General features: G+C 40.2%; 1 protein-coding gene across 1 annotated transcript; it reads left to right on the forward strand.

Moving 5' to 3' along the window:
* The first annotated feature begins 652 nt into the window (after positions 1-652).
* SPRY3 (sprouty RTK signaling antagonist 3) lies at positions 653-8,174 on the forward strand. The gene is made up of 2 exons (XM_030806675.1): positions 653-1,054; positions 6,648-8,174. Exon 2 carries the CDS (start codon positions 6,754-6,756, stop codon positions 7,618-7,620), a length of 867 nt encoding a protein of 288 aa, XP_030662535.1. The 5' UTR covers positions 653-1,054; positions 6,648-6,753; the 3' UTR covers positions 7,621-8,174.
* Positions 8,175-18,076: the final 9,902 nt, after the last annotated feature.

Raw genomic sequence — 18,076 nt, forward strand, 5'->3', positions numbered from 1 at the left:
TTGTTACTCTCCACCCCACCCCCACGTTCCTTTAAATTTTGTTTCAGTCATTACCCGGGGACCGGATACAGAGATTCCTATGGGGAGTTTTAATGGGTCGATTCAATTTCATCTGGATGACGCCACTTAGCCAAGCATTAAGAGCTACAGCTCCGGGAAAGCAAACGACACGGCTGGGGGAGGGGGGAGAGACAGAAATTATAACAAGGAGCAATAAATCCCTTCTTTCCCATCCTCCCCTATAACCCATTCACAAGACCTCCAGAAATCATCTACATTCACAAAACAGCCAGCTAGCTAAGCTGAACACACTGCAACCTCACTCCCTGCCCCCACTGCAGATTATATACCAACACACCCTGAGCCATATAAATAATCACACACTGGCGGTATCTATTGCTCCGTTGAGATACCCTGTGTCTACAACTGCAGTTTCTGCTGCTTCGGTTCATCTGTCAGATTGGAGGAGAGGGAGGCCAAGGTGGAGGCGGAGGCGGAGGCAAAAGAGAAGGAGGGGGAGGAGGTAAAGGAGGAAGAAGGGGAGGAGGGAAAGGGGAGGGCAAGAGGAGGGGAAGGAAAATACTGGAGGAGGAGGGGGAAAAGAAACAGGAGGAGGAGGAGAAGGGGGAGGAGAAAGAGGCGGAGGGGGAGGAGAAAGAAGAGGAGGAGGAGAAAGAGGAGGAGGAGGAGAAAGAGGAGGAGGTGAACAACTTACCCTGCTGAGCTTTCTTTGGGAAATACGTCCATCAAGATTTAGATCTGCCTGTAAAATCTATACAAAGTATATGCCAGTACAGGTTTGACTCGCCCCCTCCCCCGTTTTTTTTTTTTTGTTTTTGTTTTTGTTTTGTTTTGTTTTGTGTTTTCTCTGCTGTGTCAAAGAACAAGACAGAACTATCTCTGTTTCTGGCTCCACTGCCTGCCAGTGAAGGAGTTTTCATTCAGACTTTCCGAAGAGAGGTGGAGAAACCTAAAGACTGAGAAGAGATCCTTTGAGCCAGATGGGGCATTAGTTCTTCTGCTCTTCTCAGCATGGATAAACCCTTTCCTCAAGGTAAGCCATAGAAATTAGCTCTTTAAAAACCCAGAATTCTTTCTATGCAATGCACAGATTGCCATTCATTCCAGCCATCCTGTGCTGTCTCTGTGTGTGCGTGTGTGTGCGCGCGCGCTTGCGCGCGCGCGCGCAAGCGCATAGATAAAATAAAATGAAAACCCTTTAAATGATATTTAAATAAATCAGCTCTTGCAGAAAACTATCCACATTGGAAATGTGTAAATCAAAATAGAACTTCAAAATAATATTTTTCTAGGCGAATGTCAATTTAATTTCTAGCCTGTTAACCTTTAAATGCATTTTGGTACTTGCCTAAAGCCCTCAAAACGCAGCCTAACCACCCAAGCTGAGGACACAGAGAGAGCCCGTGCTAAGGCCAGTCTCGCTGCCCAGCGGGCATCCTGTCAGCATGGGGCTAGCCTGCTATTGGCTCACAACTCTGGGCTGTGCATCGTTCAGATTTCATCACATCACCTTGCCCTGGGTAGACATGGCGCAAGCTGACACGGCATAACCCCCCACTTACATTGAGTCAGAGCAGTGATTTAGAAATCTCCGGATCCGTGCCTGGGTACATGTGCACATGTCTCTGTGTGGCATATGGAAATTTTGTCAAAAGTGAGAACCTGTGAGCACGTCTAGTTAGCCAATAGGCATTTGATAGGACCTAGGGCAATGGTTTACTGCACACTCACTTCCATGAAGCTAATTATAATTATCATTCTTCACCTCTGCATGCTGCAAACCAAGTTGCATGAACAGAAAACAGACCTTGAACTCTTAAGCAGAAAATCTATTTTGAAACGGAAACTATTGTTGCTTTTCTGGGAATATTAAAACCTCACTGTATCATGATGTGTTATCACATGAATTTGGATATACCAGGTGTTAAATCATGTTCCCAAAAAGTCGGCTACATTCATAGATACAAATAAGGCACAGGCTAGCCGTTTATCCACAATGAAATATTGGTCTTGCTCTCCTTGCCTCTAAACAAACATATACAAAGACATTACCGTAACATTCTATATATTTGTCTCTTTGTGTTCTGTTTTTAGGTCTCTCTAGCTGTGAAACAGTCTAGATAGTGATCTGAGTGACTTAGATTTGAGGAGTTGAGGAGTTGAGCAGTGAGGAAGTAAAGAACCTAAAGGAAAGGAGACTAAGTCTTCTTTAAAGACTTTTGAAACAGAGAAATGCAACCAACAAACCCAACATAAAATTTAGAGCATCTGGACAAGAAAGGCCTTTAAAAACCCTCCTTTTATCTTGCAGATGAAGAAACTGAGGACCAGAACGGAGGTCATTTGCCTACAGCCACACAGCAAAGTAGAGCTAGCATTAGGACTAGAACTTAAATTTCTTGTGTCATATAAAAGGATTTGAGTTTTTTTTTAAAAAAATTCCTACTTCTTAGATGAACAACCAGCTTCTTCTCAGAATTTTCCTCAGGATTAGAAGTATGTGAATTCATTTGGTATTACAACTTTTCCCTGTATCATTCATCACTAAAAGACCTATATCTTTTAAAATTCAAGGTCTTAAAACTGCAAGACTCCCTGGTTTGAAATAAACTGCTATGAGTCTTAATGAAACCATTAAAGTAATGAATAGGACTAGGGTAGCAAAGTGACAAGTTAAGAGTTAAATGTGGTGAGAACCTGGCAGCTCCAACAAGATGTATGCGGTAGGAGGGAGGCCCAGTCAGTGGCAGAGAGGTTAGTAATGTAAACTATATACAACTTGGTATTTGTAAGGGGGGAGTGCTTTGATAGAGATGCAAATGCTTTTTGCACAGAGAGGGATTTTTAGAGAGCAGACTTTGGAACAGTAGAACTAAGAAAACATATAAAGCCAAAGCAGAAATTCCCCCTATGTTTGCTTTCAGTTATTCTGAGAAGGAGTGTATATAACAGCAGAGCATAGAAAAAAGCAACACACCTAAGAGCCGTTACACAGTAAGGTACAAAACAGCATTGAACCCACGAGAGTGGGAGAAAACAAGAGCCAGGATCTCCTCTTCCCCACTCTTCTTTGAAATCAACATTGAGTCCTACTGTATCAGAAAGGATTTACCATAGAAATCAGAACTGTCCTACGGTGTTAGCATAGAAGGGCTTTAGATAGGAAAGTTTTCAACTTTATTCTCAACATGGCAGATTTTAGGTTCCAGGGAGAAAATACATTTTCTTTCATTAACAAACATTAGCATTTCTTGAATGGGCTTAGCTTTCTAGTCCCTAAATTGGCATAAGAAAAGAAATTTTTTTCAGGTTGAACATGGCAAATTCAGGGCTACAGAAAAACTGTTTAGAAAGCTATGAGCACCTGGCCAGAAAGACTGTGATGGGAGTGGGTTTACAATGCATCATTCATTACTGCAGAGGCACTACGTGACAAAAATCACTAGATCCCATCAATGTGCAGCCAAGACCTGTAATCACCTTTGCTCTTATTTAATAGTATGTGATGTGTACATTCTCTCTCTCTCTCTCTCATTTGATAGAATATGGAATTGGCCAACTGCACAGTTTCTTAACTGTTGCTGCTCACAATGAATGGCTCTTTAGTGGGTGGATTTCTGAATCATAAACATTCGTGTAGTGGTAGCCTATGTGCTACAGCAGTGTCTTGCCTGTTCCTTTCTCAACATATTTTTCCCTCTTACCTTCCTGTACAGTATCTATTTCAGTTCATCCTGTTAGCCAGATCAGATTCAGCACGTCCGGAATGGCAAACAATTTATTGTCATTCAATCCTTAAATCCTACTCAACACTCTCATTTTATTCAGGTCCTACTGTCCACTTATTGCAGGTCTTCCACATTAGATCCCAGAGTCCATTTGAACAAAAGATTCTACAGAGCAGGAAGAAACCTTCTAAGTCCATCCTGTCAGTTCCCTTACTTGTAGGCAAGACAGTGCATCATTCTTTCACACTGAAATAATGCCCACAGCATCTTTAGTCATCCAACCAAGCATCTCAATTTATCAGCCTTGCAGAAATCTAATCAATATTGAAATACAGCTTTTCAACCTAAACACCATGTACCCTTCTGCTCCCCAGACAGGATCCCCTTTGAACATAATTCTCATTATTGTTTCTGAGTCATTTATATTATGACCTAGATTCTTCCCAGATTAGCTTTCAACCTTCTGGGCATGTCCCTGAGGTACCTAGTGACATCCCTATAATCCTGTCTTTGGAATCTCACCTGTTTATCTCCTGTAACTTTGAGACCTTGTATACCTTCCTTTAAATTATTGCTTCCTGGAATTTTCAATATGTTTTGAATCTAGTTTCCTTTGGGAAATCAATTAGTCTAAACCGCATTCAGCATGTATATTATTGTTCTTACAGTACAAAGGACTTGCAGGGCGCTACATATTCTTTAGCTGATCAATGGGACATAAATCTATTTCTCATAAATTTGTCAAAAGACTCTTCCCAGTCCCAACTTCCTACATCTACATACCCTCCAAGCCAAATGAACAATGTGTCCTTTTTTATTTGGGTGTCTACATGAAAGCTGCCAGTTCCTTTCCAATGCTGAGACTATGAATCTATAAAGATACAGCAAAGGTAGAGGTGGCAGGTTGCATGAGCCTTTGAGTGCAAGTAAATAAAGGAAACATACATTTTGCTTTTGAATGCCCAAATAAATAAGGGCACACTGCCCACCTTACCCTCAAGGACTTGAAGATGTAGAAGATACGGATGAAAAGAAATATTTTAGAAAATTGTGTAGTTATAGAAAGAAATACAGACCATAATGGCTCAAGGTCCTTCAAGATCACCTTGTTCACGTCACATATCCTTCGGTTTCACATAGATAGTGAAACTGAGGCCCAAAGAAAGCAAGTGATTTGACAAAAGTGACATAAATATTTGAGTCTGAGAGTTTCTATAATATTTATTTGCATTCTCTTATGCTGCATTTATTTAACACCAAAACAACTAGTTAAAAAGTGAAATTTTTGTCAGACTGGTTCTTTGATGTGATATGCCAAAAAGGTTATTTTTAACCAAATTAAATCTTTTCAAATAATGAACAGATGTAAATTCAGCTAATCAGGTTTGCATGAGGATATAACCTCAAAAGTCAACTGAGTCTGGTCATATTATTAGCCACTGAGTCCTTTATGAACTGCATCCTTGTTTTTCCTGTTATTGAGCTTTGGGCCCATTTCAGTGTCATGTTTGCTTGCTTATGGAAACCTAATCAAGCACCATCCTCTCTCACTTGTTCATTTCTATTACTCATTCAAGCTATCCATCACGTACAGTAGTGTGAGTAATTGATCTATTTTGAGGAGGCCTGAAATCTGATGGATCTCAAATATATACTTTATTCATGCTAGTGTTTTGCTAGGTCCTAATGCCTCCAGGATGTTTCCTGGATTTGTGTTTAGGTTTCTTCATGTACACCTTTTTGGCTCTTCAGTCTTCTAGGTGGTGTGATACAGCAGTCTACTATTTGTACAGTATTTTCCCCATGGTCATCATTATCAGTTCTAAGCTTGGCAAAATCCTTCAGGGAATGACCAACCACCTCTTCCTGACTGTAGTACAATGGAAATGCAAGCATATGCTTTCTAGACATTCAACTTAGCTTAAATATGGTATAAGAATGTCACTTTCCTTTAAGAAAGTCAGTTTATTGTGTAAGGTAGTGATAGAGAAAAGAAGTCCAAGCAGATTCTGCTTGGTAAGTCCCATCAATATGGAGTTGACTTAGGATAGTAATAGGTATAATTACAGACGATTTTTGAAATAATTCAGGACTTGTCTTCTATAGTTCCTTGATTCCCAGTATTACTCCCACGTGTACAAAAGTTTGATTCTGGAGCCTCCATTCCATTTAAAAAGAATCACTTCCTTAGTAAGTTAAAGCAGCCAGTAAGGTGAAGAGAACTGCAAGATGATTAGTCTTGGCTTCCTTATACTCTTGGGAAGCCTTTTTTTTCCCTACTACACTGCAGACAGCTTAATTCCTACCCTCTGTGTGTTTGCTGTATCTCTGCCTTTATTGTATTCTCCTTGCTTGCCTGTATTCACTGAATCAAGTAATGTCCTTTCTTATCTGTTTATTTCTGCTTATCACAAATTCACACTGAAAAGATAATTTTGATTGGTTTTATATATATATAAAATATATATATATATGAGCAACTTCTCATGGGAGACTTTTGAGGCTTTCTCTTTTCCTTCAGCACTGCTTCAGAAAATAGCCTTTGCATTTAATATTAGGTTCCATTTGTATTAGAATTCTGATGCCCAAGGCTTGGATGTCTCTGCTAGCAAATACCTGAATGAGCTAGCTGCTCCTATGAAACTAGGCATTTGATGGAATACAAAAAGAATCAACTATCTGATATTTGTTCCCAAACTTCTTTATAGTCTGGAGGGGATGATCAGATTTGCCTATAAAGAAGTAAGTGAGGTTAATTACAGAATAAAGGTGTAGCATGAAGATTACTGTAAAGTAATTGAAGGTAGCGGTGGTGATAGGGCCTGAGCTTTGTTGGTTTCTTACAAAGTACTTATGCCTGTGTGTTCTCATTTACTGTTTTTATGCCTTCTCTCCTAGGATTTTCTCATGTGCCCTGAGATCCATGTAACTACAAGGGCTCCTCTTTATCACCATAAGTGCCACCCTGACTTAAAACCACTCAGAGCTAAAAAATCAAGGCAAAATGGATGCTGCGGTGACAGATGATTTTCAACAAATTCTGCCTATTGAACAGCTGCGCTCTACTCATGCTAGCAATGACTATGTTGAACGGCCTCCAGCCCCCTGTAAACAGGCCCTCTCCAGCCCTTCCCTTATTGTACAAACCCACAAGTCTGATTGGTCTCTGGCTACCATGCCTACTTCTCTCCCCCGCAGTCTCAGCCAGTGCCATCAACTGCAGCCCTTGCCTCAGCATCTGAGCCAATCTAGCATTGCCAGCTCAATGTCCCATAGCACCACTGCCTCTGATCAAAGGCTCTTGGCCAGCATTACACCCTCACCTTCAGGCCAATCCATCATCCGAACCCAACCTGGAGCAGGGGTCCACCCAAAGGCTGATGGTGCTCTGAAGGGAGAAGCTGAGCAATCTGCAGGGCACCCTAGTGAGCACCTCTTCATCTGTGAGGAGTGTGGGCGCTGCAAGTGTGTCCCCTGCACAGCAGCTCGCCCTCTTCCCTCCTGCTGGCTGTGCAACCAGCGTTGCCTTTGCTCTGCTGAGAGCCTCCTCGATTATGGCACTTGTCTCTGCTGTGTCAAGGGCCTCTTCTACCACTGCTCCACTGATGATGAAGACAACTGTGCTGATGAGCCCTGCTCCTGTGGGCCTAGTTCTTGCTTCGTCCGCTGGGCAGCCATGAGCCTCATCTCCCTCTTCCTACCCTGCCTGTGCTGCTACCTGCCTACCCGTGGATGCCTCCATCTGTGCCAACAGGGCTATGATAGCCTCCGGCGACCAGGCTGCCGCTGCAAAAGGCACACCAACACTGTGTGCAGAAAGATCTCTTCTGGTAGTGCACCCTTCCCCAAGGCCCAGGAAAAGTCTGTATGACCTTCCAACAAGGTGGATCCAGAGCTTTTCTCCTTCTAGCCCCCATCAGTAAAGCATAGGCCTCATCTTTGGAGAGGGGGAGGAGTGATAAACTAGCCAAAGTTAGGCCCTCTCCTCTTTTGTTCCTGCAGTGTCAGGGGAATGACCAAGTACATCCTGGTGCAGGATGCCTTGTTCTTTCTCACAGTATCTATCCCACTCCTCTTCAGTCTTTACACCCTGCCAACTCAGCCCTTATGGCTGTCATGGCAAATTCAGGTGATATATGGGTATGAGGTTTGAACACTGAGGACTGACAGGGCCAGCAACGTGGAGGTTTAGGGGCTCCCCAGTGTAATACCTCTCGATGCAGGCTCTGATCGTCACTCTGTTTTCTGCTGTGCCTTTGGAAGCTTTCTTCTAAGATGGTTTTCACAGGTACATGTGGAACAGCGTTCAACCTTCCAGGGAATATGACCCCTTCTCCCTGTTACTGCCCTTCTCTTCTTTATTCCTCTCTCCTCTTTCATTATTCTGTTCTGTATTCCTTTCCCCTTCATTCTCACCCTGTCTACTTTTACTCTTTCTCTTTCTTCCTCCCTTTCTCCTTCTCCCCTCCTTCTTTTTCAGACTGATCGTTTCTCTGCCTGTATTTCTATCTCATTTGATCTATATTTGTCTCTCTCTACCTGTTCCTCTTTCTCTAACATGTCCAAAAGTGCTGTTTTTCCATAGATGTTTCCTTAGACGCCAAACTTTGCTATGCTATACTATTTACTAATTTTTATTAAGGGAAATGGATTACTGTAATGAACTGATCACTAGCAATAGTGTGTATCCCGATGTGTGTGTGTGCTCACAACCACTCTCACCTGTTTGTGAGCGCATGAGGCAAAGTTATCTTATATTTCCAGGTTTAACTAGTTGGAGTTTTTCTCCCTTTCTCAATAATCAACTTATAGTACTGACAGATTCCACTAGCATGCTGAGTAGGATAGTAAATCAGGATGCTCATAACTTTGTATGTCTGACCCAAGTGCCAAAGGCAGACGTGCTTTATAGCTAAATGAACAAAGCAAAGGATACAGAGGTATGTTCTCTCTTAGAAGCTAACTTCCCTGAGACTGCATGGCTCAGGCGTTAATAATGGACATAAAAAGTCATAAAACGTTAGAGCTGGAAGGAATCTTAACTATTAATCTAGTTCAATGCCCTTATTTTACAGATGGGAAAACTGAGGCCTGGAGATAGGAAGGGACTTGCCCCCAAGGCCGCACACTGAGTTAACAGCAGAATTGAGACTGGAATATAGGCCTTCTGACTCCTAGTTCAGTATTCTTACCCCTTTACCACATTGAGTCATGGGACTTTTTCCTAGGGCTCTATTAACAGTGACAGAAAGCCATTCCCATTCAATTACTTTTCAGGAACCATGCCAAGTTAGTGTGGTGGTCTTTCTCCAGTGCATGGCGGGTAGCTAATTAACTATCAGGTGTTGAGGCTGCCCCCAGTGGACATCACCTTTGGCTTTGTCACCTTGTAGAAGCTCAAGTGTGGAAAAGAAAAGCTTAAAGAAGCCCTAACCAAGCTGTATCTTCGCCATTGCATCTACTCTTTGCTGTACACACTGTGCTTGCTCCTGGCTTTGTCTGCAATGGCAGCTGCCTGAGAACTTAAATTTCAGCAACAGTGAAAAACTGAGATGAAAGATGTATAATTTAGAGAACTGACTTCTCTCTTAAAAAATACAGAGAGCCTGTGCTGTGAACCCCCTTCAATGGGAAAAAGCTGCAGTGGTGATGGCAGGCTCCTAAAGACTGCTGCTAAAAGACACAAGAATTATACAGTTTCCCTCTATAAGTGAATCCAAAATTCACTGAGGAATTCAGAGATTGAGGGCACTTGCTTGAAATCAAGGTGCTCCAACTTAGTTTAAGACCTCCAGACTCTAACTTTATAGATCATCTCTTTTAGAGTGTGCATGGATGTGTGTTGCAGGGTGGAGAAGTGGGGAGAAGTCGTACACGGGGGAAGAGGGGACATCCACGTCCCTTTGTTGGATACATATTACAGAAATATGTGCCATTCACTTTTTGTTGGTTCTGAATCTTCCTGAAGTGTACTGACATTTGGGCTGCACAGAGCCCCACATCTTCACTTACACCTCCTCTTCTAGAATTGCTTTGCTCTATTTTTGTATATATAAATATGTTATGATGATTATTAATAATGTTAATGATATTGCTGCAAATGGTGCCATATATAATGTTAGGCTTCTTGGAACATTTATAAACCCAAACCAATACCTGTAACCTCTTATGTTGCTTTCAGATCCTTTAATTTTAAGTAACTTTTTAATCTTACAAGTATGCTTGATTGTACTTTACACTTATCTACCCTGAAAAGCTCTGCCCAGTTCTCTGGGTCAAGCTGGATGGTGATGAATAGCAACACACACTTCTCTGCTTCTGCCTGAAATGTGCTTAGAGATAAGTTATCTAAGGATTCTCTGACAGTAGTGCATTGTTCCTGGAGCTAAATTATTCTATGGATGTTTGCTTATTAGTTTCAGGCCCCAAAATAACACGAGCCCCTCCTCCTTGATAGCTCCTTGATATCCCAATCTTGCAGTCCTAACTCAGGCAAATTGTGCACTGCCAGAGGGGCCCTGGGTTCTGCCATATACCCAGAGGAGCCTTTCTCAGTGTGTTTCTAAATGGCCTTACACTTGGTAGAAGAAATTGAAGGGTTACTCAAATACAGTTGCAATCTGCAATCTGCTGTTGAGTCAGGGCTTTCACTTGTGTCCAAGTTGGCCTGATATGGACTGCATCTGCTTTACGTATAGATGGGTCCTGTTGGGGTATGCGCATGGACGTGTGAGTGAGTGTGCATATGTATCCCTTCTGTGATTTTATATATATATATATATATGTAAATATATATTCACACATCTCTATATATTTTAATGTATTGCACATGTATATTTAAAATATATATGAAAGAACTCTAAATCCTGCAGGGAGGCTCTGTTTTCATTATTTTTCTACTTTGTGTCATGTCCTGTATAAACAGGAATATTTAGAGGGTGTTTCCAGCTTAGCATTTTTTTGCAGTTAAATCATCTGTTAGCCCCTATCTCTACTGCCTTCCACATATTGGTTCCTTGATACATTTCATATGGCATCAGCCAAGAGTTTTCCTGTAGTTCCAGCCCATCTTCCCTAATCACAATAGCAATAATAAATATAGTGAATACTTACATAGTGCTAAGCACTATTTTTAGCATATTATTTATATTAGCTCATTCATTCCTCACATTTCTACAACATAGGTATCATTCCAATCTCTATTTTACAGATGAGAAAACTGAAGCACAGAGAAGTTAAGTGACTTGACAAAAGGTAACAATTGTAAACGGTAGAGCTAAGATTTGAACCCAGGGTGTCTGACTCCCAGGTCCATGCTCCAGAGTCAGATATAGAAGGCTAGAGCACAATGTAAACCATTCTGGAATAACAAACCTCAAATGGTGAATAATTCTTTCCCTAACTCTGGTCCACCTGCAACCTAGGAGTTAAAATAAGTATGTTGCTATGTTAAGAGTAAAGCAATAGTTACAGGCATCATATATTAGCTGTCTTGCTCCCAAAATGGTGACATTACAAACTTTTCCACTATTCCCTTTGAAAACATGCTTGCAGCCAGTTACCATTTCTTAGCTTATGCTGTAGAGCTATTAAGGGAGTATTTTCACTTGTGCCAAGGAGGGTAAGAGTTTATTAGCCTTATCTTTATTGGCCAGGGAAAACTAATTCAATTTTTTTGAACGAAGTACAACTGAGACTATTTTTGGAGCTTATGATTTGTTAGAGCTGTTAACATTCAACCTTATTGATTATATTGAGAGCACTCTTCTGATTCAAATGTAAGCAAACCACTGATGACCACTGGTCCGTATAACACATTTTACCAACAGCTCCTTCACACTGAATCCTTTAACTTGGCCAAAGGACCCTTAGAGAACATCTAGTCCAATGTTAACATTTTATAGCTGGAGAAAGGGATGCACAGAGAGGGAAAATAACCTGTCCAAAGTCACACAGTTCTGAAAATTGAGTGGAATTATGACTTTATGCCAGAGTTCCTAATTTCCAGGTATCTTAGCCTCAGTTTCTTAAAAAATAGAGTTTGAAGCAAAAGCTATGTACAATCCAGGGTAGTATGAGTAAGGAAAGGGTTAATGACGGAGGGAAGAAAGAAGAACAAATAAAAAGTATGTCACTGAGTTGGCCACAGTCTGTTCCTTGGCAAGCTAATTTTGCAATTTTTTATGACAGACCATATGAAACTACTACATCTCCATACAGCCCACCTGGTGGAGGAAAGGAGGTGAATTCATCTGCTAGCTGTCATCTCATTAGTCAAATTTTTCCCCATGTGATATTAACCCTCCTACACTTTTGGGTAGTGCGTGGTGGGCACTTAAATATGTACCTTGGCATTTCATGCTTCAGCAATAATGGGAAGGATTGCAGCTCCACTATAAACAGTAAGGCAAGTATATGAATATAGGGAGATTAAATTTAAAGTGCTACACTAGGGTGGTGCTTTTACCTTATGTCTTTAATCACATTCCTTCGAAGTAAGTTAGAGATAACCTACGACCTTTAAAGTAAATAAAGCTTTATTGTGGCTCGTAGAACTGTACTATGTTTGCCTTCCTGAACCTATTTATTCTCTAGCTTGCTTTAAAGGGCTTCTTTTTTATATGGAAATTAATTCCCTGTTCAATTAAAGGAGTAACAAACTCTCAAATTATCTTTCTTCTTAATATAAAAAGGAGTTTCATATTACTGAACTCCTCAAAAAGCATGTCTAAGTCAAAATATGTATGTGAATGCACATATGTTCTTTTAGGTTCCATGAGCATAATAGTAGGAAAACTGGTCAAGTCAATAAATGCTGGGGAAAAATGGCTAAACAAGGTATTCTGTAACATGGAAATAAAGCAATGAGTTGGTTGGCTGGCTTTTTAAAAAATATTTCAGCCACTAATTGTGACACAGACACATTCTAAGAATTATACTACCTTTTATTCACATATACAATAGTTCACTGTGTCCTGTAGATCATTGTCACATAAAGCAAAAGCATTAGTGCCCCATTTGGACCTTTGGCCTAAGGTTTGATAAGATTTTGTAGGACTGAAATTCTTGGTCCCTTTATCCTAGTTTAGGCCCATATCCTTATTTTCACTCTCAAAGATAAGATCATGACACTACCAGTGTTGCTGCTGTTAAAGGCCAGGATGGACAAGATAAGGAAAGACATTTTGGGAATGACACTGACTATTGTTAAGAATCTTGCTGTCATTACAATGCAAGTTATATATGTTTGCTCCCATATGTATTTGTTGGCCAATCTCCTGAAAAAGAAGAGGGTAATTCTAACTCACACTTTGTCATTCCCAAACTAACCTGGCAATCCTTTTGACCATACCAGGTAATAGTCATGTCTCTGATGGTAAAAGACAGAGATGTCAAGGCTCTGGAAGCTCCCAGGTCCTTGAAGAACTAACTAAACTGCTGAAAACACAAGTGGTAATGTAGGCAAATACCCTAGCTTTATTAACATAAGGCTTTAACATCAAGCCACAGACATGTTCTTTTACTGTGAAAAGATGGGGTTGACCATATGTGAACCCTGAAGAGTCATTTTGAACCTATGTCCTAAGGCCTAAAGTACTTTAATCCTCATCTTCAAAGTCTTACCACTCTGATAACAAAAAGAAACACTACAAAGAAACTGCAAGGAAAGGGACACTCATTTTTTTAAATGTCTACCAATTATTTAGTTATTCATATATGCATTTCTTTATATAGAAAATTATTTATATGAAGTTTCCAAAAGACTCTAATATTCATCTTTATAGTCTTGGATAGAAAATCATGTGTCCTTGGATGGGGATTCACACACCAAGGCTTAACAGAATTAGTTTGGGGAATACTCATTTTTATACTAGAGATTAGTTGGCTTAAACAACTTTACTCTGTGAATTTTTTTCTTAATGGTCCCCTTCCAATGGAGGTGAAGGCCTCCCAAAGAGGAGAAGGCCCCAGGCCTTTCTTAATACATAAACCATATTGAAAGAAAGAAAGAAAGAAAAAAGTAACAGGAAGTAATAGTAAATGTGGATCCAGAAAGAAAAACAAAGGTTAAGAAAATGAGGTATGTGAAAGAAAAAAGCTCTATAATCAGTGTGTTTCTCTCACCTAAAACACCATTTACTAACTACTTGGTTCAGTTGTACCCTTGAACTCCATTTTTTCCTTGACTTATATCAACACTCTTCTTTTCCAAACTCCTATAGCTCTTCATCTGGAATGATTCTATGGGGTGGGGGGAAGGAGAACGGGAGACAGCAGAAGAAAGAAAGAGAGAGAGAGAAAGAGAGAGAGAGATGGGTGGAGACTTGGCCTCTCTCCTAGAGGTTCAAAGTTAGAATATGCCACTAACACTATCTGCCTTTCAAAATCCCTTCTAGGACATGCTCCATAGTACTTAGATCTTTTATTAAATGACAAGGTTTCTCTCCTTCAGAGAGAAATACCAGACTGGATTTGTGGTTTCCCTGGATTGTTTTTTTCTGAGTCAAAGTGGTGTTGTGGAAATCACAGTACCCTGAGACCAATTAAATCAGAATCTTTGGAGGTGTTGAGGAATGGATTTTTAAAGTTCCCAGATGATTATAATATGCAAACAGAAAATTGAGAAAATCCAATCACTTTATTCTGTAAATGCAGATAGTGAGGCTAAGAGAGGGAAAGTGACTTACTCATAACCACACAGTGAGTTAGTGACAAAGTCAGGATAAGAATCCAGGTCTGCAGACTCCTAGGCCAGAATTCCTGTCTTTATACTACACTGCTTCTATCTCTACCCTATTCCTCCTCTGAGCCTTTGCTTTTCTCATCTGTAAAATGAAGATAATAAAGCCTAGAGAGTGTATGAGAATCATTAAAGCAGAAGCATTTTTCTTAATGTACAAGGTTCTATGCAAATGCAAGGGAATTAATGTATAACATATATGTGGGGTTGAGTCTCTAAAACAACATAAAAGTTGCTTTTATTTTAGTCAATCATTTGGGTATTGTGTCTACCTGATAGCATGTAACAAGATTGAACACTCGTGTAGGTCGTACGTGCCTTTAAACTGAGGTTGGCCTCAGTGACAATCAAAGTTAGCAGTTGAGGAAAGAGGTCATACATTTTTCTCTTGCCCTTGCTGGAATAGGGATCAAGAGGAATATAAAAGCAATGGGATATCTGGATTTCTTACACTCAGTCAACCACAACACGGCCTTAGTACTGAACTAGCCCAGGGTTTCTATGGAACTTGTAGATCCCGTTCCCAAGGCTGGTCCTGGTTGAAGGGAGAAGGTCAAAAAAGGAAGTCTCTTCTGAAAGGCAGTACCCATGGAAGGCCAAGGGGGAGGCTTGCCCACTAGGAGGAGCTTCTTTTGTAGAAGCCAGAATGGAGGAAAGGGGCTTTCTGACTTGGCGCATCTGAGGAAATAGATTATTTGAGGATCTAGTACTCCCAGAATAATCTGTAACCACAAGAAACACATTTCTTGAACTCCAGAGCCCCAGAACAGGATAACCATATCCAATCCCATCCTATCCATCCTGGATATTATGAGTTTCCGGAGAGGGCCACTTCTACTCCCCTAGGAGTCATACATCTGGCTACTTGTTTATTTGTTAAAAATAAAATTCTGTACCATTTATAAAATGGGCCTCTTACGTCTTCTTTATTTTGAAATTATAATATACATTCCTAATCATCATTCATTTTTGCCAATGATTTTTAAGTATTTATTTGAAAGTTATTTTTAAATACAAAAATATATGTATTTAATAAAGCACTTCTTTATCTTCTTATGTGAACCATACTAAAAAAGGTAAAACATGCCATGATTAAACTAGGTAATTCTATATGTCACATTACAAGTAAGTTTTAAAAATCTATTTGGTAAATATATTCTCATTTCATCTTGAAATACCTCCCTTTTAAGGGGAGGGTAGAGAGACAACGAATTAGTGTAAATCAAGAGGCCTAAAAGTATAATGACAAATATTTATAATTCAGATTCATCTCAGGCAGGTGTTTCCTTTCAGGTAATTAAGAGGTGATGACCTATGTTCAGGAAAAATTGGGTTGTTTAGAGGCCATGTAGGGGCCTATGATTTCCTAGAAAATATAGACCCAAAGAGCTCCTTGCTAGTAATTACACTGCCGAAATTCTTGTACTTTGCCTCACAACAATTAACACAAGAGCCTAGGTATGAGCTGCATAAAGTGCAGGTGAACAGAATGAAAAATCAGACTCAATCTGTAGTTCTCAAGGAAGGGTCAAATTTGGTTGTGGTAGGCGTTAATAGTTGAAGAAACTGAAATCTATTTCAAGAGCACTTCAGATAAACAGGATGGAGACTGAAGCCAAGAAGGAGAATAAAGAGTAATTACTGCATAAGAGGCTAGAGCATACCTGAAGTCCAAAAGCAGCACTGAATTTAGAAACAGAAGATATAGATAATACACAAGAGAGTGTGCAATGCAGGGAACCATGCTTGATGGGTTTCATCTAAAGGATTGTAGCTGGCTCCACCATGTGTTAAGCCACCTTTGGCAAGTTAGTTTTTCTGTGCCTGGTTTTAAACCCAGGAACCATGACTCTAAAGATTTTGTGCTCTTAACTACTGCAATCTCCTTTTCAGTATAAAAATGGCTACATTAATAGGATTATAATACGTCCCAATTTGCCCAAGACTGTCTCAGCTAATACCTGTTTCTAAAATATTTATTAATAGTGCCTCCTTACACTCTGAGAGCATATCTTGACATGACTTGTATATAATTTTTAATATGATGTTTAATCCCCAATTGTTTATTATCCATCATACCCCCAAATTCTGACCTCCCTTGTTACCCAGATTACATTCCCTCTCTCCCTCTAGCATACTTGCCTGACAAAATCTGAACCTTAAATATAATCACTTGTTCCACATTTTCATCTAAACAGATGAATGTCATTGGAGAAAAACACAAAACGGTACATTCAAGCATGCCCTCAGTGCCACCGAGTATTTCTACTTTATTTCTCTCTTCAGTTCATTTTCAAATCAACTCTTTAAAAGGACTGCTTCACACTTCTCTCTCATCACACCTCCAGTACCCCACCTCCTCCATACCTCCACTCCCATCCTATGACCTTGCAATATATCACAGGGAAAATAGCCTTTTCTTTTGAACTCACTCTAGCCAAGCTTTTAAACCAACCCTCCACCAAAATAGCTCTTTTCAATGTCGCCAATGATCCTACCTTGCTAAATCCAATGGTCAATTCTCAGTCATCTTATTCAGTTTATCACTAGCATTTGTTCCAGTCCATCGTGCTGTCTACATTAACAGCTCCCCCCACCTGAGACAATGAGCCACATGCAGTTAGTTTATTTGAGGGAAGTGATTCAGAAAACAGGAGAAGGGACTGAGAAAGGTGAGCCAGGAAAGAAAGGAACATCAATCCAAGGGCATGTTATTGATCTGTTTACTACTATAGGCAACTGAGGATTATTCCCACTGAAGATTATTCCCACTGAGGACTCTCTAAGGAGCCATGTAGAATGCGCCCCAGAATTTTCCACCAGACATAGAAGAGGAGAGTGTTTTTCTATCCAATCTCATCTCCCATTAATTAAGTGTAATCCTAGAGGGTGTTTACTCACTGGCACTTGCAAGTTGGCATATGATTTGGAATCACTGAGCAGGGTCCTTCAAGTGATCCACATGGTGGTGGCAGAGAAGCCCCACAGCAGGAAGCAATAGTATGAGATGGAGCTGAATGAGGTAGCATCAAGCTACACCTGCATGTAGTTACTGCAGCATGGCCTGAACAAAAAGGCGGTCCATATTGAAATATATTCTTTATTTGGCTTACAGCACACCACACTCTGCTGATTCTCCTCTCACCTCATTGATCGCTCCCTCTCCAAGTCCTTTGATAGTTCTTCCTCATTTTCCTGAACTGTAAATATTAGTGTGCCTAAAGTTTCAGTTCTTAGTCCTCTTCTCCATCTACACTCACTCTTGTGGTGATCTCATCTAGTATCCAGGATTTAAACACCATTTATGTACTCACAACTCCAAAATTTATAGCTCTAGCCCAGTCTCTCTCCTGAATTCCAGACTGCTCACTTAAAATCTCTACCTAGAAGCTTAATAATAATATGAAACAACATATTTAACAGATAAATCTTGATTTCTATGTCATTCAGTTTTCCCTCACCTCAGTAAATGATGATTCTATTCTTCAGAGACTCAAGCTGACCATTTGGAGGTATCCTTCACTTCTATCTTTTTCTCATGTCAATCGGTCAAGAAATCCTGTTGGCTCTACCCTCAAAATATATC

Source organism: Nomascus leucogenys, chromosome X, assembly GCF_006542625.1.
Source record: "Nomascus leucogenys isolate Asia chromosome X, Asia_NLE_v1, whole genome shotgun sequence".
Taxonomy (NCBI): Eukaryota; Metazoa; Chordata; class Mammalia; order Primates; family Hylobatidae; genus Nomascus; species Nomascus leucogenys.

Excerpts from the sequence above, each read along its gene's own strand:
- SPRY3 (XM_030806675.1), top strand. The coding sequence starts at position 6,754 with ATGGATGCTGCGGTGACAGATGATTTTCAACAAATTCTGCCTATTGAA.